A 23005-nucleotide genomic window follows, 5' to 3' on the forward strand; every position below is an offset into this window, starting at 1 on the left:
GAAGAACTGAAATTATGCTGTTGATCAGTGTGCAGCTATCTTGGAAGTATTGCTATTTAAAAATGATTGCCTATTTTTCAAAATACACGGTATAGAGTATACAAGGAAGGATTTATGACAAATCTAAACATAAAACGACTGCTTCATTTTTGTCATTGTTTCAGTTGCTGTCACATACAAACACAAAAATAAAACAACCAGTGATATGTTTTCCACTACCGACAAGCTGCACTTATCCAAATTATTTTTTAACTTGCCACAAATAACAATTCAGCTAGCCTTCCTATGCAGCTATGCAGTTGCTCAATAAATGTCATTGTAAATACTCGGTTCCAGTTAAGTTTAGTAACTCTTTTCATATAAAATGAATGGGACACATTCTGTACTGTTGAACACACAATCTCACTAGCCTGGGCATTCACACAGAGTAGGCTTTAAGGTACAAATATTTCACTGTGCCTGCTGCAGCCCTTCATTGAGTCTGAACTTTTCTATCACTATTTCATAGCTGAGTGACGTTTTTCTAAAAGGCAGACAGACCCTTGCAGTTTTTAGCAGTCTCTTACAGCTTGTTCCAGTTCAACATCACACATCGACTGACTCATGTCCTTATCCTTGAAGGATGATATATATACTATTTTGGAGTGTATCTTGTGAAGAAGTTGTATTAAGCTACAGTAAATGTAATTATAATTTTTAATAAAATATGGTCACTGTAAATTTTGCAGTATTTAAGATGTTTAATGTATGGAATGAAAAAAAAAATAGTGAACAATATTCATTTTGTGAACATTTTTAATGTAAATTCAGTAAAACTGTCAAAAGCTGAAAATAATTTGACTTCTCAGATGTGCATATACATGCACTTTCAGCTTAAAAATGCATTACCTTATTTGGGCACTGGCTTATTCGACTCTAGCCCTCCCTCTACAGTAAAAGTCTGAAAACAAGAAATTTATAATCCATTTTTTAAATCCAAACCTGAATGACTTCCTTGGACTCTCAAGTGAAAAGAAAACAGCTGAAATTTCAGATACTGCCTTACTTCTAGACTGTACGTGGTGTAGTGCATTTTTGTAATAGTCAATGTGCATGTTAAGATTTACAATTACTGCTTAGACTTTTAAGTCTGAATTCAGTACATCTCTTCGACAAATGGTAAAGATATATCCAGATAAATAGTTAACTAGAATTCTTTATGCTATCTAGCACATTTATTTTGTATTTTCTTTGTGCAGGTTTTTAGCTATTATTTGATTTTACCAAATACAATTATTTTTAAACACCTTTATTATAATATCACTTAACACCCAGGCATGCATTCATTAATGGAAAAGAAAACAAACCATATTAACTTTTTATGCATTTACACACATTATACATTACACGTTTTCTTCCTTTGTAACAACTGTCTTTCAGTATATTACATAATTAACTTTATTTAGGTCCAGTACAGAATTTTATTTATCATCATCAACCTTCTTTTTCTCATTTTCCTACATGGAGTTGGGGTGTTGCATTACTATCTCTCTTGATTTAGTGCCACTCCTACCTTCTTCAACAGTCACTTCTGACTGTCGCAGGTTTCTTGGCTGGACATCTTTGTTACCTTTTGACTTCTTCCATTCTCTTCCCAAATCATATTCTGCTTCCTTGCAGCCATAACCAAACCACCATAATATGCTTCTCATTGACTTTTTCTGCAACCAGGATTACTTTGGCTTCTGCTGCAACAGCCTAACTTCTTCATTTATCCCACAGTGCATATCCTATCACTTGTCTTGGGCACTTCATCTCCATCACCTCAAACTTCCTCAACTGATTTGTCTTTACTGCCCAGGTGTCTGTGCCATACAAAAGGACTGATCACATCACCATTTCATACATCTTACATTTTGGCTACTTTAGCATTCTTTTGTCACACATTTCCCAGACAATCTGTGTTAGTTGTCTGCTCTACCTCCAATTCTAGGTTTGACTTCTTTATTCAGACTTCCATCATCTTCAGTTGTATTTCCTAAATACTTGAAGCTGCTAGCCTGTTCCACTATTTCCACTCTATCTCAGTTTTCAGCTTCTTTTGTTTTTTCCATCTGCTGCCATGACAACTGTCTTGCCTGTACTCAGTTTAATCTCATAAGTCTTCAGGTTTGTATTTGAGTTCTCTATTATTTGCTGATGTTCCTGTTAATAATCTGCCTGTAATGCCACATCATCTGTATACAGCAGCTTTGTTGATCTGTCTCCTCTTACCTGATTGATAATGTAGGCCATCACCAGTATGAACAGCAGTGGGCTGAGAGTCGAACCCCGATGCACTCCCACTACCACTGGGGATTCCTCTCTGAGTCCAGACACTGTTCATACTTATGTCATTAGGTTTTTGTACACAGACTGCATCAATTTTACCAGTATTTCTCTGATTTCAAATCATTGCAGGACTACCCAAATCAGCTTTCTTGGCACCTTCCATATGCTTTCTTCAAGTCTACAAATAACCAGTTGGATTTTTCCCTCATCTCCAGTTTCTTCTCCACTGTCTCATTGCAAATATCTGGTCAGCTGTGCTGCATTCTGATCTGAATCCGAACTGCTCATTTCTCATCTTACATTCTATTACTCTGCATATTCATTAATTAATCATCCTTCTCCAGGTCTTACAAGCAATGTGACAGGAGTCCAATACCTTTGTGCTGCCCATAGCTATGAATGTCCCTTTTGTTCTTCCATATTTGTACTAGAACACTTAACTCTCCAGTCTTTGGGGATATACCTTTCTGTCCAATCTGTGATGAGCACCGTCAGCAGCCATTTCACCTCTAGCCTACCCAACATCCTGAACACATCTGCTGTGACTTTAGCTGAGCCTGTTGCTTTCTCTGATTTAATTTTTTCTATGCACTATTCATACTTCTTCTAGGATGAGCTTTTCTTCCTCTTTTATTGTAAGTGGTGTATGGGATAATAAAACTTTTGTGGGGTTTTATTCAATCAGAAGCTGCTGGCTAAAAGACTGGTGTACACTGGCAGTTCCACATAAGGCTGTTAATCAGCTTTATGGATGCTCACTTTGTACATATTTTCAGTTTAAATATTCCAATATTGGAATACTCAGAGGCAGAGACACCACGTAAAGACCTCTGGTGCTTGGCAAGAGTCAGGGATGAGGTACTTGTCCCACTTAGTAGAGAACGTAGGAGGTATCACAACACTGGCCTCTTTTGCATATCTGCAACAGAAATATTGTCTGTACACCAAGGATATGTGGAAGTATTTCCACAGACAGCATGTCAATAAAGCACCATCAGAGCCATAGCTGGATCATTTATTGGCCACTCCCCAGTTTGGCACCCGCTCCAACTATATGATGAGAAGCAAAAAAAAAAAGTCTGCAGTGCGGCTGGTGCATCTAAAACTTATGAAAGTCATGTCCCATTTCTAACCCCTACCCCTCATGTCAGCTGAGGAGGGAAAAGATGTAAATTATAGTGCTTCACACTTGTTATAGTTAAAGCAAGCAGCTTACTACATCTTATACCATACACAAAGTGAAGGAGTGCTTCAGTACTGCAGAAAAATAGTACTGAAGTTCATTTCTAAGTGCCAGTACAGAAATGAGTATTGGTACTGCACTAATGATCAACTGGCAACTCCAGGTTATACTCTACCACCTTGTGTCTGGGTTGGCAGTCCCTCTCATCTCACCCTAGTTATGCTACTGAATGTCATCTGTCAGAGATCTCATTCAACAAAATATGTTACCACTGTCTTAACTTTGTTGCTCCCAGACAAGAAACCTTAATGTAACATTCAGGAAGAACCTTTAGTTTTATGTCAGGTCAAAACCTGGTCTTCTAAAGTTTCAGGCTCCCACACAGTCTCACAAAAACATACACAGTAACTTAATAATTCTTGACAAAGACCTCATGCTAGCCTGAAAGCTCAAGTTAATTGCTAAACCTATGTTGGTCCAACAAAAAGTATCACATCACATCTAGATTCCAGTGTCTTTGTGATTTTTGTGCCAGAAAGTGATACCAGATCTCAAAACTACTGTTGCCCTCTTCTTAAACATGGATTATCTTTTGAATACAGTTGAAAACTGGTTATACAGCTCTTGACAGCAGCGTAGCTAGGGTGGGGTAAAGGGAGCAGCTGACAAGGAGGCAAAGTGCTAGGAGATGTGATCGGCAGGTGCCAATTTGGCCTTTAGTGCAGTGTATTACTGACATTGAGAAATGAATGCCAGAGTTGCATTTGTGATCAGAACTGAAGCATTTGATGCTCCACATGTGGCATAAACTCCAGCAACTACTTGCCACAAATGTAGTAAACAGTTTGCTACAGTTAAAAACAAAAGAATATCTTTTTTTACAACCCGGCAGGGTGCAAACCTAGAGCTGGGGGTGGTGCCAGAACAAGGAATGGCACTGGGCACCAGAACAGCTAGCTGCACCCTCTGCTTGCTTTTTTAATTTTGAGGTTTCATATGTTCCAGTGTAAATAAGAAAATGTTTAGTTCCTCTCTTCCTTCCATTTGGAATGAGACATTTCCTACATCCTGCACAAAGATGTCAATTCCACTGAAATAATAATTTTAGATCTACTGTCATAATAAAGATCTTAGCAAAAATTCTAGATAAAGTAGTTTTCATTTAGTGAACTCTTTTTACTGATAACAACTCCATCCTTAGCACATCACAGAATGACTCAGAAAATGATTCTCTGTGCATACTGTACATACTGCGCTACTATCCATCAAAGATTTTGTAAGGAATGGCCTCATTAAAGACCAAATTTTGCAGCCTTGTTTTTCAACCTGTCAAAGGCCTCTGGACCAAAGTTACTCTTGGCTAGGAGTTAAGGATTAGCATCATTAAGGCTAAATCAGAACTATCTCAACTGTATTATCAGCTACCTTAACCATCATAAGTACAGGATAAAAAGAACAATTCTTAATCTACTATTTATTTACATAGTTATTTCTGTTTAAGTGGGACAGTACGACTAAGATCAAAAGCCCCTTCTCAGTGGAGTCTTGGGAAGAGAAGCCCCACAGTACTGACTATGCAATGTTACAACAATGAAGGACTGACTATGTCAACAATAACAGAGCAATAGGAATAAAATATACCTATATACAAGTGTACATCAAAGAATTTTGAGTTGTGGGAGTTAGAGTTAAGTTAGTTTGTAAGGGATCATGATTGCAGGGACAACAAAAGGGTCCTTCAGGGCCCCCATCCTTGGCCCACTTCTTTTCGGTTTGCACGTGAACTTCATGATTTCCCAGTGCCCCAAGCATATCACTGCACAATATGCTGATGACACTTTCCTGCTCTGCAAAGACAAGTCACTCCTCAGCACAAAAACTGCTCCCTCAAAAGAATTTTCTAACTTAAAACAGCAGCTAAAAGTCTTATCTTCTGTTACACTGGAATAAAATTTATTTTTATTTTTTATTTATTTTACACTTGTTAACCGGGCTAGTCTAACTGGATATATTTCCATTTTCAGCAGAGGCCCGAGGAGAAAAGCTCCACATTGACATAGTAACAATTACATAGGATGCAATAAAGAGCAGCATAAAAATATACAGTATCTGGAAAAATATATAAAAGCAGCTACCAATCACCTGCAGTGGAAATAGAGCCTACCGCCTTCTGGTCTTCAGCAACAAAGGTGCATGCGATACCTGCTGCACCACTGACACTGACAGGTTCATGCATTTATATGTTCCTTAATCCTGTCTGACAACTTTGTCAGCATTTTTATAAATAAAATCCACTACAAGATGTGCATTAGTGGTGTAGCAAGGTTGGGGGGGGGGGGCAGCCACCCCTGGCCACAGTGTGTTAGGGGGTGAAACACAGAGAGGTACAGAAGTGTACTTCCGTAATTATTTTTTACTGTACTTTTTTTCTTTTGCTCTTCACTTGAAGAGCTGAGAGGGTGGGCCATTATATCAGGAACGGACAATGGGCACTACATGAGCCAGCTACATGATATAATCCATCCATCCTCAACCCCTTTTCTCGTTTTTGTGCATTGGGTTGGGATGTCACTTTCAACAGTGACAATCATATACACTATCATTTCTGACCTCCATGTAAATCTCATTTTAGGTATATAACTTCTATCCATTCAGTCTACTACAATTTATGTGCTAGTATTAATAAAACTACAGGCCTTACCAAAAAAAAAACACACTTGTATGTACCATTTTTTTATGATATCCTTTTTTTTTTTTTTTAAGGATCTTTTTACATTTTCACTTCATTTGCTAATAAATTCAGACTTTTACTCAAAATCTTAACTAAATCTGAGTTTCCTACAATTATACATCAAATGCTTCCTACAATATCTTTTAAATTATGTGTATCCACAATGCATCTAATTGTACTGACTATATTGTACTCAACCTTCATTTTATTATCATCACCTATAGATGATTTACAAGACCTATTTGTAAGAATGGTTGACTATTTTCCTCTACAAGAAGTTTAATATCTTTAAAAACATCTTCCCTATGCCATCTGTTTAACGATAACCATTTCATTTCTTCTAGCTCATTCAGAAAGATATCATTTTCACTTAATAATTTGGATGCCTAATCCATAATTATTCTCATTACTGTCTATATTCAGTTCCTCATTTACTGTATATTTAAACCAATCAAATGTGCCATCTCTAGAAAAGTCATCTGTTACAGAATTATTTTTACTAATACCTGTACAAGTATGCCCATTACAACTTGAATTTATTATTATTTTCTGTTGTAGAAAATTTGTTTTGATTCATTTAAAGGTACACCTGTGCTAAAGTCACTTACAATAAATAATGTTGATTCCTCCTTTTCATTGCAAGTGTCCTGCAATGCTAACCTGGGGTATTGAAATTTCTCTTGCTGATGTTATTGCTGTTGTGTCATCAGGGATGGTGTCATCAGGGATGGTTTTAACTGTGAAGATCTGTTATTAAAAAACTTTGGCTGGTATTCAAGTGGTCAACAGCAGTATAAAACTCTTTTGCCTTTTGTCTGCCCATCACTGTGATCTGACTTCTTGGCGTTAAAATACATTACACCTTCATTTGGACTTCCTTATAGGTTCATAGGTTCATAGGTAGGTACTAGGCTATCGGCCCAAGGGCCTACGTAAGCCTAGCCAACAAGGTTCCCTGGCTTACGCCACCCAAGAAAGTTATTTTCCTGTGCCACTGTCGAGCAGAGACACAGAAGTGATCCCCGGGGTGTATTTCCTACTTCCCATCCACTCATCAAGATTTTTCTTGAAGAGTGCTAATGAAGAACTTTGCTTGACATAGATGGTTAGCCTGTTCCAGGGTATGGGAAGTCTCTGGGACAGGAATCTATCCCTCCAGCATGTCTTGTTTATTGTGGTGACAAGGTTTAGGCCCCTAGAGCGTGTAGCTTGGAGAGACTGGGATTTCTGTAGCATGTTCAACAGCTCTGGGTTTGACATAGCTTTATATGTTAGGCAGAGATCACCTCGGAGTAGGCGATATGCTACGGAGTAAAGCTGGAGTTTTTTGAAGCGGTCAGTGTAAGGCATTTGTTTGAGGCCAGTAATCCTCTTTGTGGGGTACTTCTGTGGCCTTTCCAGTTGCTGCAGATGTCTTGTGAGGTACATTCCAAAAGGGGCATTGTACTCTATAATGGGTCTAATGAGTGTCGAGTAGAGGGGAACAATGACTGAGAACCCTTTTATGATGACGTGTGCCACGTAGAAGGACTTCCTGACTACTGTGGCGATGTGACTATCAAAGGAGAGACTACTGTCCACCTGGGTCCCAAGGTCTCTTATCACACATTCAGTGTTAAGTAGATTGCTGCCTATGTGGTAGTTCATGGGTAAAGAGTTTTTACCAAAAGGGATGACACTGCAATTTTTGGCATTGAGCTTAAGGCCATGGCTCTGACACCAGGCATCTGTCTCAGCGAGGCCATTCTGTAGGATGTCCACATCATTTGGGGACTTGACTATGGCTCCTAGTTTGCAGTCATCTGTGAACTTCGTTAGCCAGAGGCCTTCTGTGTTTGGTATCTACTTCTCTGAAGTACAGGCTAACAGGAGAGGTCCCAGGACGGAACCCTGTGGTACTCCACTTCTCACTGCTTTGAGGTCAGATTTGGCGTCTGCAACTTTTACAGTGTGGGTTCTGTCAGTGAGCCAGTTGGAAACCCATCTTGTGATGTAGGGATTTTTACCTAGTTTAGTGAGTTTAGCTATAATTCCAGAATGGGGATGGTGTCAAAAGCCTTGGCGAGGTCAAGATAGACTGTGTGAACAACGTTACTTTCATCTACGGCTTTGGTGACTGCCTCAAAGAAGTTGATCAGGTTCAGGAGGCATGATCTGCCTTTCACAAACCCGAACTGGGTGAGATCCAGAGTTTGCAGGTTACCAATATCTTTGTTTATGAGTTCCATGATGATACGTTCCATGGCCTTGCAGATCAGGCTCGTCAGGCTAATAGGTCGATAGTTCCCGGGATCAGTGGTGGCTCCCCCTTTGTGGAGTGGGATAACTGTTGCTGTGCGCCATTCAGTGGGCACATAGACTGATGTGAGGCTATTATAGAACATGGTGCTTAAGTGGGGAGCCAGTTCGTTCTGAAGTTCATGTAAAATGCAGCCTGGGATGTTGTCCAGTCCCATGGATGCTGTGTTTTTGGCTTTAGAGAGTGCAGCTTTTACCTGCGTAGTTGTGATTACAGGGACTCTGCATTCTTCTGTATTGATATGGGCCATTTAGTGGGTGAGAGGGGGGTAAAGTTAGTACTGAATCTATCTGCCAGGATGTTGGCAATATCAGTTGGTTCTGTAATTTTCTTGCCTTTGTGCTGTAACTCAGAGCAGATCTGGATATTGCCATCAAGATTTTTGACATAGATATAGAATACTTTGTGGCTGTCCTTGGAATTCGTGTCGATTTTGTTTTCGTAGCTAGCTTTGGAGGATCTTATAAGGGATCTCAGTATCTTACTGAGGCTGACCAGGGAGCTCCTCCACTCATGGGATTTTACTCTCTTTTGCAACAGTTTCTTCCTTCTGCTGTACAGTTTGTTTATGGCAGGGGACCAGCAGATTGGCTTCCTTTTTTTGGAGGATAGCGTCTTGGTTCTGTTTGAGATAGCACGATCCATGCAGAGTGCATTTGTGTAGGATTCAGCAGTTGTAACTGTATTGTCCATCTGCATGGGTGTCATGAAGTTCACCACTTCTGTCTTAAGAAGCATGAAGTTGGCTTTGGAGAAATGTTTTTACTGTGGTTTCCTTAATGGGGGGTGGGGGCGGGATGTGGATATCAAGGGTGATTAGCTTATGGTCGGATCGGACCAACGAGGAGTTGATTTCAGGTGTGGAACACCGGTCACTCATGTTGGTAATGATTAGGTCTAGGATACTGTTGCCCCTGGTGGGGGTGTGGATAAGTTGATCCAGGGCATTGAAGTTTATGAATTGCAGAAAGCGTTGAGCTAAGGAGTTGGTACACGAGTAGTTTTCCCAGTTAATGGTGGGGTAGTTGAAGTCGCCCATTATTAGGGTGTTTGGTTGAACCCTAATATTTTCCAGTACATCAAGAAAAGAGGAGTGGGAATCCTGGGGCATGGTGGGGGATCTGTAGCAAGCTACAATTTGGACTGCAGTTTTGCCCAGAGTTAGCTGCACTTGGATAACCTCGGATGCATTATGCTGAGCAACTAGCCTGGAAGTGTGGATATCCTTAATGAATATGGACACACCTCCGCCTTTGGTCTTTCGGTCCAGGTTACATGGCCGAAAAGTGCGGTATGAGTTATAGCCTGGTAGTGCAGGGGTGCTCTCTGGAGCCTTGAACCAGGTGTCTCAGTCACTGCATAGATATTGATGTTCTCCATTTTAAGGAGTGCCTCGAGTGAGTGCATTTTGAGATTTAGACTTCTAGCATTGAGTAGCATTACCCTCAGTTTTTAATTGCCTGTTCCTGTTACGGTGGTGAATTTGTTATTTGAACCTTGCCTAAAAAAGGCACTATAGGGGCAGCAAGAGCCTTAGCAAGTATCCGGAATCCCAGGGGCGACAGGTGCAGGCCATCTGTGGCAAAGCATCGTGGTCTGTAGACCATGTCATCTCAAGCAGACAGATACTGGATCCCCTTAGAATGACACCAGAAGCTTAGCCAATTATTGAAGTCAATCATTTTGTCCTTGTACTACGGTATCTTTCTGGGCGATGGCAGAATGCTACTCAGGGCTAGGGTCATACCTGCCTGGGCTATAAGAGAGCTCTTCCATGTCTCTTTTCATGTAGTCCAGGGAGGTACATCCCAGGTCATTCACACCAACATGGACAATGACAGAGTCATATTTGTACTTGTTGTGGAGTGACCTGAGTGCATGGGTTATGTGGTGGATCCTGGCACCCGACAGGCAGCTGACAGTAACCTTCTCCTTGTTTAGCCTGGTGAGTGGGACATCAGTGTGCCTGACTATAGAGTCACCTTCTTTATTTTTACTGGTGAAGTATTTGTAGAAACAGTTTGGTTGGATAAATCACTTGTGTATTATATTCTACATGACTTTAATAAAATTTGTCTTTTCTTTTACACTGTTTTCAAGATTTTGAACAGGTGTTAACATGTTACTATAATTTTCTGACCATGATGAAAACAAAAGGTCTTTCAATATTACTTTGTTCAAATTTTCTTCCTCTGATTTTTAAGGGTGTAAGTTGTGTATATTTCGAATCATTATCAATTCCATTAGTTAAACTCCTGTTCTATTAAATAATCAAATGAAATCAGAGTAAATGAGACTTTGTTTAGTTACATAGTTAGGTATTTTATAAACCTGTAAACCCTTCAGGACTTGCTTCATTTTTAAACGTGCTTCTAAAAAAGGCATTGTCCCATATAAAAAATTTATATTTGCATAGCTTCTTTTCTGGCAAGTCTAGAGATTGCTTTAATGTCATCTCTTACTATCAGACAGCCACAGAATGTGATGCACAGTCTTCTTCAATAAGTGTATAGAAGTATATATAGGTGTGTGTGTGTGTGTGTGTGTGTGTGTGTGTGTGTGTGTGTGCATATGTATATATATGTATATATATATATATATATATATATATATATATATATATATATATAGGTCCCATTCATAAGATCAACATTTCAAAAGGTTGACTTTCAAAAGGCCAAGACCATATGCTCAACATTTTGAAACATTGAATGTTTAGTAGGGTACAAAGACTTTTTACAAAGATCGTAGTACAGTGGGGATCAGGGAATTTGCCCTTTTCTATATATATCATGCATCTGGAGCATTTCTCCCCGGGCCTCCGCTGAAAACAGGCTCTGTGGAACCTAGTCGGACATTCCCGGTCAACAAATGTTAAATAAAAAAAAAATATATATATATATATATATATATATATATATATATATATGTATATATATATATAATTACCAGGGAGTGTGGGGGTGCCCCCTTGCAAAAAACAAAGTGTTTTATGTTTGTTTTATTGTCAGCACTTCAGATCGTTACAATATGGTCTCAACCTTTTGAAAGATGACTTTCTGAAATATCAATCTTATGACATAGATCTATATATCTATATATATATTCACCAAAAGTAACTGATCAGGATACACCACGAAAACACCTTTTCCAGTAAAAACTTTATTCCAAAGAATGAATAAAATTGGATATAAGCGCTTTCACTTGCAACTAGCAAGCTTCTTCAGATACAAATTACTTGTGTGCATGCAAGGTTTTTATACTAAAGCAATATCAGCTGTTCAGATCATTGCACTATTCATTAGCTAATTAAAACAGAATTAAGTACCTAGTTAAGCTAAGTATATTAACCCAGTCATAGCCGAGCTCTACAAATAGTAATTCAAGCATAAACCAGAACAGAAACAAAAAATAATAATAGTAATAACTTCAACCGCTGTTTTGAATACATGATGCTTACTGGTAAAACTAATAACAAATCGCTGTATATTGGTGCACTGATATGATATATGTTACAAAGTTACAATAAAAATTACAATAAAAATTCATCCTATTTACTACTATTACAAACTATATGCGTTTAAAAATGTATACTTAAGAACTTTTAAACATGATACTTCAAAACAAAATAAAAGTTAAATAAATAAAATTGATACTCTTACATCAACTAATACAAAATTAAAAACTTTATCAAGAGAAGCATGTGTGTGTATTTATATACAAATTTATAACTCTTAGCTGAATCTACCTAGTCCTTCGTCTAATGTAAAGTGATCTCTTATTATGACATGACTTTGGATGTCACTTAACGCTTGTTTTCACGTTTTTATTCGTGGCAAACATAGAACAGTGATGTTGCAATATTTAAAAATCAAACCAGACACTACAGACACAATCAAGTGTATTCAAACCTAATAAATAATGTGTAAAAACTTGCTGATCGTGATGAAAATACTTAAATAATAAAATGAAAGGCAATGTATTCCATAATGTAATGTCATCAACTATTTCCCAGATGGACAACCTAAAACTATACAACTACTGTACCTACAAGTTGTCATCATTACTGGCGTTTCTATATAACTAAAGCATCGGAGGGAGCTCAAATGCATCCTATATAACTGACGTCCCTTCTCTCCTATATCAAGAGTGTAGAAAAACTTAACTTATCGCTTGTTGGTGATTACCCTGGTTCTGCAACAATGAAGCTAAAACAAAGTGAAATAACTATTGAATGTTATTGCAAATTATTAAAAATGTTATAGAAAATTATTAAAAATGTGTATTGAGAACCTATATCATATGGTTTAAATATGTCGTCATTCAAATGTGGACCAGCATTATATCCTACTCGAATGAATGAATAATGCTTCTCCCTACAGTGAATGGCACAGAACTATAACCGTGTCTTCCCTCATATACAACATTGTTTATACAAATTCATAGATGGTCACTAAACCAACTGGAGAGCAATCTCTCTATCCAGGGGGCTTCGTAATTCCAAAGAAGACATTCTACATAACTGTAGGCAACACAAATCACTAGAAAGAATTATATAGAATGTATATATATATATATATATATATATATATATATATATATATATATACATATACACACACACATATATATAAAACACATTTACATACTCTATTTTAAATTACCTGCTGTCATATGTAGTATTGTTTATATATGTTCATAAGTTACATTTTATTACTGCACAGACTGTAGACACTCTTTAAAGGTTTTATATTATGTTAATTTTTATAATGGAGTTTCCTCAAAAGACGTCCTCATATTTTTTCTTCTTTTTCAACTAATTTCTACTCAACAGATTATCTCTTAAAATGTCTTAGGTCTAAAGTTTGCAAAGAATTGCCATCATTCCTTTATGTATAAAGCTTCATCAGTTGTATGAAATGTAATGTGTTACACTAACTTTCAGCTCTTTACATTATGTATTAATGGTAGAGCAGATGACAAGATCTGTGCTACAGACGCAGGCTGAAATCTGGCCTCATATGTAAAAATGAATCCCATCTGCCAAATTCCAGTTTCAAATTCAGCTGACAAAAAATGCTAAATAATAAATCTAAATACTACAGACTGACCGTGTCTCTCTGAATAAATGCACAATCCCCAACATAAAAGTACAGCTAACTTAAAAATAACAATTACTTACTACTACAGCTACTCCTGAGTGAACCAGTGATGATGATGCATAGAAACTGGTGGCAAACTTCCCCACGTACACAGTTGGCCTACAAATAAAAAAAGTAATACTTTAATTACATATTACAAGGACAAATTATATATAAATGCTTCATTATAGTACACTGTGCATGTAAAGTACTATCAACAGTACAAAATACTTAAGAAAAACAGAAAAAAACTAAAATAGCATGGCTACCTCTGTTTCTGCTGGTTAAAGAAACACTACATAAATCAGCCAAAAATCAGTAATATGCAATGAACAGTTACAATCCGTGGCTTTTATGAAGACTTGGTTGCACTTCATGTGGTGAGACACAGATTTCAGAAGTGAGATAAGTGATCTACAGCCTCAGGAGAAGTGGAAAGATCTGACTTTAGAGGCCTTTGATACAGGATGATGAGTGGTGGGATTTCCTCTTCTGACATCCCCAGCTCAGTGTATTTCAGAATTTCTAGCTCTTGTGCTTGAAGATGAGAGCTCTTCTGGCCCATGCATGTAATTATGTGTTGTATCAAGACAAGAGGACTCAAGTTAATTCAGTTATTTTATTTATTTAAAATTTGCTTACCAACATAGAGCATTAATCAAATGTGACACATTTTAGTGTCAGTCAGGGAATCCTAAGAAAGTCATAGTTACGTTTAGTGAGAGATGACGAGAGTATAATGCAAATAAACATCTGTGAAATACAGTTATTAGGGAACAAACAATATACACAATTGTAATGTAATGTAAATGCTATTTATTTGATTTTTAAACTAACCTTTCCTTCTTAATTCCTAACTCTGTCACTCCTGAGTACTACTCACAATGCTTGATTGTACTAGTCACTTTTTATAGTCATTTTTTCTAAATTTTACTTAATCTGATGCTGTAATACTCTATCTAAGTGCCTTTCTCAAATCTTTCTACTTTTTTTTGTCTTTTTTAAACTATTTTCAAATTTTATATTAGATGTTTCTGTATGTTTACAGTGTGTTTATTATTTAGTATGACATTACTGGAGCTTTTCTCCCCGGGCCTCCACTGAAAATGGACATGTATCCAGTTGGACTAGCCCTGTCAACAAATGTAAAATAAAAATAAATAAAATAAAATGTACATTACTTATAATAACTTAAGATGTCTCACATAAAAACTGAGGTGTCTGTGTGATAATTACTGCTGTAATTTGTCTATGTGGGAATAATTAATTGAATGATGTGAAGGATGTTACGTTTGCAAGCAACTGGAAACAGAAATTACATTAAGCAAAAGATTATATGCGTGAAAAAGTATAGACTGGTAAAATATAACATGCCCTATGAGGCAGAGTAAGAGTGTTAAGGGGTGGGAGGTTGGCATAATGGTTATGGTGTTTACCTTACAAACACAAGGTACAGGGTTCAATTCTCACATGGGGTAATTGGCTAGGCTTAAAATGGCCCACAACGGCAGTTAGCTTAGTACAAACCTATGACCCTATGACTAGCAGAAGAAAGACAGAGTGATGTATCTCAGGTTAGAAGATATGGTCAGAAGAGGGGCAACAGAATTTGTCTGACAGGAGGGATAGGCCTTTAGTCGAATCTTACATTTAGGGTAAAGTAAGGTGCTGTGATTTGTGAAAGAATACTTTCCCACACTTTGTGACATAGTGCAGAGAAGCATTGATCTGTACAATGAAGTTTAGTTTTTTTGGGGGGAGTGCACTGTGGGGGCAGACTGGACATAGTATCTGAGGCTGTAACAGGAAGGTTGTCTTAGTAGTTTAGCTGCTAAGGGAGAGGTCTGTTTGACTAGGAGTTTGAATAGTTGACATCTTAGGAGAAGGTCGTCTTTTTGTTGAACAGGGAGCTATTTTGGTCTTTTCCTTATTTTGCAGTAGTGTCCATTTTTATGGGCTATGTAATAAATCTATAGATTTTACTGGTTTGAATTTGAATGTGAGTTGCTATTTTTAATGTTGAGGTTACGAGTGGAGGCTGTATTTAAATTTGAAGAGTAGAATGCCTTTGGCTATGCCTTTTCTGGTGACTGCACTAAGACGGGAGATTTTATTAGCTTGAAATAGGAGACGGTCAACCTTTTTTTCTTGTGAAGTTGGGGTGGAAGCAGAAGTTAAAAGAAGGGCCAGGTCAAATGTAAAGGCATTTAAAAGCAGTAGTGTTCTTTCAACAGGTATGTTTTTGTGGTCACAGATATGCAGAGATTTTTTTTAAGTTTCTATTTGGTTGCACAAATCACAGTTTTTATTTTTCTGGAGTTCAGAAAGAGAATTTAGTTGGAGATCCAGTAGATTAGGACTAGGAAAACCTGCTTGCAGGTCTTTCCGGAGGTTGGATACTGAGTTGCTTGTGCAAAATAATACCAGGCCATCTGCTTGGAGTAGAAAGGGAAGATTAGATACATCAGTGGGAAGTTTATTTATAAAACTGGAGGATACTACAAGATTATGTATGGAGCCTTGTGGTACTCTGTTTTAAAACTGATGGATTGGGAAACAGAGACATGAAGTATGATGGAGAAGTGGTAAGGTAGTTTTGAAACCAAAGTAGGGTATCAGGACTTATGCTTATTTGTAGTAGGTGATGGGGGAGAATGTTGTGGTCAATGAGGTCAAAGGCTTTTATAAAGTTGATAAAGAGGGCACCAATAAGTGTTGTCAGGGTTGGCACATCACTGGGCAGGATCTGTAGCTGCATTTTCTTAACTATATGGAACACAAAAACACAACTAGAAGCACCTATACAGGTGACATTTCTACCAGGCCATGCTGAAAAATATAGAGAAGCTGAAGGTTTAAATTGTCACAAGGGAAATGTCAACTGTAGAAAATGGTCAGTGTTCAGAAGGCCAGGAAGTCTTTCATGTGATTTAGACCAAAAGAAGAAGGTACAGGGGCCAGATGTCTAATATCTGACTATTGCTTGTTCAGTCTCCCCAGTCTCTTTCTATCCCTCCTCTCCCTTCCCAGTGATCTTGTATACCTTTTCTATTCTATTCTATTCTTAACTCCTCATTCTGTTTATTAGAGCTTCATTCACTCTATCTCTACGTTTCACCACCTAAACTCTGTCTAGTCTTTCCATTGTTCCCCAACTTTTTTGCTTCAGTCTTTCTCAGTGATACACTTCACTCTTTTTCTTACATCCTCTTCTCCCTTTTATAGACATAGTGACCATATGTTCAGTCCTTTTCTCTTTCCTGGTGTCCCTCCACTCTTCCATCCTTCCAGCTTCATATATATTACTACTACTCTCCCTCTGAACTCAAGTCTCCAGGCTCGTCTCTATTCCACCTAACCATCTTCAATCCAACAGCAGATTAGTCCCTTCGCTAAATCCTCACATTTTACTAAACAGTGTACAGTACCCCTTCAAATAACAAATTAGTCATCCTAAGCTATAGACAGCTGGAATGATGATTCACTATTCATTATCTACTATCCATGGATTGTGTGCTAATTTGGAAATCAATTGTAAATACCGTATTGCAATGATTTTGCTGTGTAAGACATCAATATGCAGATTTTAGTTGATATTTATGAAGTTATTATATAATAAATTGGATATTTCAGCATGTCTATCTCGTTCCCAATGATATAATTGTTTTACTGCTGATACTTAAAATAAAGTCGCTGGCAACAGTCTTCTAAGCTATGTCACTGTGATTATGTTTCTCTGTGAATTATACTTGTGTATTCCACTGTATATATGTCCTTTTCTATGTACTGCTCTAAAATGAGTTAAGGCACTACATTTAGTTCCTTCATAAAATGTTACTATAGTCATGCAGAGGTTTTCCCCAGGGCTTCCACTTTTAATGCTGGTTAACAAACATAACAAAACAAAACAAACAAAAAAAAAAGACTGGGGATGATCTTAAACCCACTGTTTGTGATGATGAGAAAACTGAGCTGTATTTTTCACAACAACCCTTGGGGTATGTCCCAGAGTACCAGTAGTGATCATCTCACATTCAAGTATATGAAGAATGGCCAATGCCATGTGAACAGATGAGAAGTGATCTCTTAAATCCCAAAGAATAGACTTGGGACTAAGGAGGTCACCACTCTATAACCCAACACAAGCTGAGTAAGCCTATATAATTAAGATACAGAAGACTCCTGTGAATCCTGACACACCAACTGGCTACAGACATAGCCCAGACATTGCACACAGTGGCACTATTTCATGTTAGAATGACTTCTTATGGGTACAGAAGTGTGTCCTTAAGAAGCACTATTAAAATGTCAGTGCCATTCTTGCATAAATGATTCAAGACCAGTTATGGCCTCCAGTGTGAACTACCCCAAGTACCAAGACACCCATTACCTGAGTCTAGCAATTCACATATTAGCTGTTGGTGAACTCAGGCTGGCTCTTATTGGAATCTGGAGTGAAAGAAAGGCCTTCTTCTACCCTCAGCTTTTCCATAGGAAGGGAGTTCTAAGTAGCCAGATGTTCCTGTATCTGAGACCATCAAAGATAAAGGACCTCTTCTTCCTGTACTTTACCACTTGATGAGGCTTCCTTTAAAGATACTCTCAGGCTCTTGAAATCCTCTACAGAATTTGTGCTATTCCTCAGCCTCCTCAACAGAAATGAATAGAACAGGATCTCTGAAATATGAATGAAGAAAGTACAGTTGTGTACACTTACCATAAATGTAGATGTTCGAGTGTATTCACTGTTGCAGTCATTACATTTGGGTAATCTGCTTGCAGGTTGCCCTCAGTCAGCCCGATTAACAAAGTCTTGGGTCCTGTGTCGGTTGCTATCCCTTCTTCCATGATGTCAGGTTGTCAGGGATATAAAACATGCAGCCGATGTCATTACATCAGTTTTTCTTGCCCCAGATGTCAGGTGCCCCCTCCCCCCATGGGAAGCAAATAAACATAAAAACACAAAGGTATACCTCCAACAAAAAGCAAATACACCAAAAATGCTTTTAAGCATAGTAAAGGAAAGTAGAGGTATAGCCAGAAGAAGTTAGGGGGCTAGAGGGAGGGTAACCAGGACTGCAACAGTGAATACACTCGAACATCTACATTTATGGTAAGTGTACACAACTGTACTATGTTGTACGTGTCTCACTGTTGCAGTCATTACATTTGGGTAGATTCCCAATGCTATGGTTGGGAGGAGGAGTTTATATAGCCTTAGGGCCAGCAATAATGCCCTGCAAGCCAGCAGTGGCAAAGCCAACTCTGTATTTAGAGAAAATTGGCAAATGATAATGCTTGGTGAAAGTATGTACAGAACTCCAAGTAGCAGCTTCTAGGATGTCCCTTGTAGGAACACCTCTGAGAAAGGCTGCAGAAGTAGATGCAGCCCTGGTGGAGTGAGATCTGATCCCCTGGGGGATAGGTTTTCCATGGTGCTTATAGCAGAAATGAATGCAATGGCTTATCCATTTAGAAATGGTTTGTTTTGAAATAGCCTCCCCCTCTGCCCCTGCAGCAAATGCTACCAGCAGTTGTTCCGATTTTCTTCAAGATTTAGTCCTGTCCAAATAGAATCTAAGTTGTCTGTGCACATCCAAGGAATGCAGAATCCGTTCCCCTTTGTTCTGTGGATTGGGAAAGAAGGTTGGCAAATGAATGGACTGATTAAGAGCCACACTGGATACCACCTTGGGCATGAAGGATGGATTGGTCCTGAGTGACACCCTGTCCGCATGAAAGATAATGAAAGGCTCCACTACCATAAGTGCCTGTAATTCAGATATCCTTCTAGCTAAAGTGATTGCTAAAAGGAAAGCTGTTTTCCAAGAAAGAAATTTTAAGTCTGCAGTAGCAGCTGGCTCGAAAGGAGGTAGAGTGAGTTTCTCCAATACAAAGTTAAGGTCCCAGGCAGGGGTTGGAGCTCTCCTGTGTGGTCTCACGTTTTTGGCCCCTCTGAGGTACTGCTTGTGCGGAGGATGAGAGAAGAGGGGAGACTCTGTGTCATAATGAGCTGAAATGGCTGAGCCATGGATTTTAATGGAAGAAAAGGACAGGCCCTTGTGAACATCTCAGTTAAGTATTGCAAAATCTGAGGTAAACTGGGCGCCGCTGTGCTCATCCATTTAGATTGGTTCCAGGCACAGAATCTTTTGCATTTATCAGCATCAGATTTTCTAGTACTAGGTCTCCTTGCCTCTAAGATGACATCCATCACAGGTTTGCTGAGGGATAAAAGGGGTGAATTTAAGTGATTAGCCAGGCTGCAAGGTTCAATGTTGAATGCTGAGGGTGCAGAGTTTGGTTCTCCTGCTGACACAGCAGGGAAGGAGTCTGATGCAGGTGCCATGGAGGTAAATGTGAAAAACTGCGCATGAGGGGGTACCAGTGGTGGTGCAGCCTGTCTGGAGCAATCAAGATCATCCTTGGTTTGTCCTGTTTGACTTTTAGTAGAACTTTGGAGAGCAGAGGTAGCAGGGCGAAGGTGTAGACTGATGGTTTTTTCCAGCTGAAGGACAGGGCATCCACGTTCCAGACTTGTTTGTGGGGAGTCCTTGTGCAAAACTTGTGCAACTGGTAGTTCTGGGGGAAGGCAAATAGATCTATGTCTGGGCTCCCCCATTTGCTTGTCAACATGTTGAAAATCCTTGGTTCCAGTTTCCACTCGCGTGGGTCCATAAGGTTTCTGCTTAGTCCATCTGCCAGTGTATACAATTTTCCTGGCAGGAATTGAGCTTGTAGGTGCACTTGGTAGCTCAAGGCAGTGTTCCATAATGCCATGGCTAGTCTGCAGAGAGGGTAGGAACGTGTAACCCCCTGCTTGTTTATGTACCACATAACCGTGGCGTTGTCCATCTTTACCATTAGTTGTCCTGGAAGAATGCAGTCCTTGAAGGCTGTCAGAGCATTCTGTACAGCTAACATTTCTTTTTGATTGATATGTAGGTGCATTTGATTTGGGCTCCATTTGCCCTGAATGCACTTCCCTGCCAAGTGAGCCCCCCATGCATAGTCTGATGCATCTGTAGTTAGGGTTTGGGCGGCAAGGGGTAGTGTGGATGGTAGTCCCTTGTTTTGGTGGCAGGCCTCTGCCCACCAGAGGAACTCCAGGCGTAGGCAAGGTATGATGGGAATCATTGTTTCCAGGCTTTGAGAATGTGGACTCCAAAGACTTTTTAGATACCACTATAGTTTCCTCATATGCAGTCTTGCACATGGAATTAGAAGAATGCAGGAGGCCATGAACCCCAAGGCTTGCAGTATTTGTCTTGCAGATGGCAGGGTTTTTGTGGCCACTTGTTTGAAGTAGGTTACCAAATGAATTTGCTTTTCTGGCATGAGGTAAGCCATCTGGGCAGTTGTATTCAAGCTTGCACCCAGGAATGTAATTTGTTGACAGGGTACCAGTTGTGATTTCATTTCGTTTTTGGCGTACCCCAGACAAGTTAGAACCCTTTTTACAAATGCCAGATGATTTAAAAGTATGCCCTGGTTTTCTGCCTGAATTAGACAATTGTCCAAGTATGGGTATATTTGAATACGTTTTTGCCTGCAAAATGCAATAACTGGAGCCAGGTACTTTGTGAATACCCTGGGCGCAGCAGACAAGTCAAAGGGCAGTGCAGAGAACTGATAATGCATGTAGCCTGCTTTGAAGCGTAGGTATCTTCTGCAAGATTCCCTGATTGGGATGTGCAGGTATGCTTCTTTTAAATCTAGTGTTGCCAACCAGGCGTCTTTGCTTAGCATAGGAAGTAATTGATGAAGAGTCAACATCTTGAATTTTGGAATCTCCAGAAAGGTGTTTAGAGTAGACAGGTCCAGGATTGGACGCCATGATTTGTCTTTTCTGGGTACCAGGAAAAGTCTGGAGTAGAAACCTTGTCCCTTTTCCTCTTCTGGCACCAGTTGGATAGCCCCCATGCTTAAGAGGGACAGTACTTGTTTTTGAGTCTCTGCCCACTGATTTGGGGGCAGGTCTGGCCACTCATTTGGTGTTGGCAACATGTGGAAATGAAATCTGTATCCCTGGGACACTATATTTAAAACCAATTCGTCCTGGGTTATGAGTTTCCATTTCTTTGCATGAAGAGCAATCTTTCTCCCCAATGGAGCGCTCAAAAGATAAGTGCTTGGGAATTTAAAAAGGAAGTCATTGAGACTGTTTACCATAGGGGGGTGTCTTGTTATTTCCAGATTTCGAAGTGGAGGCCCTCCACCCTTTAGTTCTGAGAGTCCCCTGGGACTGAAACCTGGGGTTTTTGCTGTGTCTGGGTTTGGCTTGAGAGGATCTGGAAGGGACTGGAAAGGACCAATTCTTAGTAGGCCAGTGCCTACTAAATCTCGGAGGTTGCACTTGTAAAAAATCTTTAACAGTTTGCATAGATTTAGCTTTATCTTCCATCTTTTTAAGAACTTCTTCAGCCTTGTTGCCAAACAGGCGATCCTGATTTAAAGGAGCATCCGACAATTTAGCTTTAACATGATCAGGCAAAGATTGCTCCTTAAGCCAAGCATGCCTTCTGAGCACAGACCCAGTAACAGCAGCCCTGTAAGAGCCCTCTAAAGAATCAAACCCACATTGCAAAGCATGTTTTCCAACTTGTTCAGCAGAATGCATTAAGTCCTGTAAATCTTTATTTTCCACACAGTCAGGAATCAGCATAATTTTCTGTTTAAGCAGTCCAGTAATGTGTTGTTGATATTTTAACATATGAAATCGTCAGTTTAAAGCTCTGATTGCCAAGGTTGCAGAAGTATAAACCTTTTTACCCCATCTATCCAGTGCCCTGGAGTCTCTATCAGAAGGGGTAGGATTTTTAGCAGTAGAAGCCTTAATGCCCTTGGGTCCCTGAGAAATAGTCTCTGGATCTGCAACAGGATTTTTGAAAAGAAACTTGTGGGACTCAGAAACCTTGTAGTATCTGTCAAGTTTACTAGGAGCAGGAGGCAGGGAATCAGGGGCCAAATGGGATTCCGAGAACACATCATCAACAATATCTAGTACAGGAGGTATAGCCAAAGGCCTATGCTGAGGTAGAAGAAGGAAATCCCTAAGCCTCTTTTTTGAATCAGAAAATTCCTGGCTTTCCCAGTGGAAATGCTCCCTTAAAGTATGTAAAGTTTCCCCAAAAGAAAAATCCTCAGGAGGGGAAGCAGAGGGAATAGAATCCTCTGCACAGAATCCTCATAAGTAGGTATGGACAAATCCAGGTAATCAGAAGAGTCAGAAGAAACAGTAGCTCAGCCCTAGGCCTCTTGGGGGGGTTGACTACCCCTGATTAGAGTTATTAGATCTTCAGCCATTTTAATCATTTGTTTTTTAGGCATAGGGGCCTGAG

The 23005-nt window shown here is 39.2% G+C and overlaps 1 protein-coding gene across 1 annotated transcript in view; it reads right to left on the bottom strand.

The window, feature by feature from the left end:
• ERN2 (endoplasmic reticulum to nucleus signaling 2) overlaps window positions 1–23005 on the bottom strand; it is an 886535-nt gene that overhangs the window by 439080 nt on the left and 424450 nt on the right. Inside the window, exon 9 of the mRNA XM_044089233.1 lies at window positions 13706–13784. Coding sequence (XP_043945168.1) covers window positions 13706–13784 — 79 coding nt within the window. The remainder of the gene's footprint in view (window positions 1–13705; window positions 13785–23005) is intronic.

This window comes from Protopterus annectens, chromosome 12.part0, assembly GCF_019279795.1.
Source record: "Protopterus annectens isolate FY-2018-M chromosome 12.part0, PAN1.0, whole genome shotgun sequence".
Taxonomy (NCBI): domain Eukaryota; kingdom Metazoa; phylum Chordata; order Ceratodontiformes; family Protopteridae; genus Protopterus; species Protopterus annectens.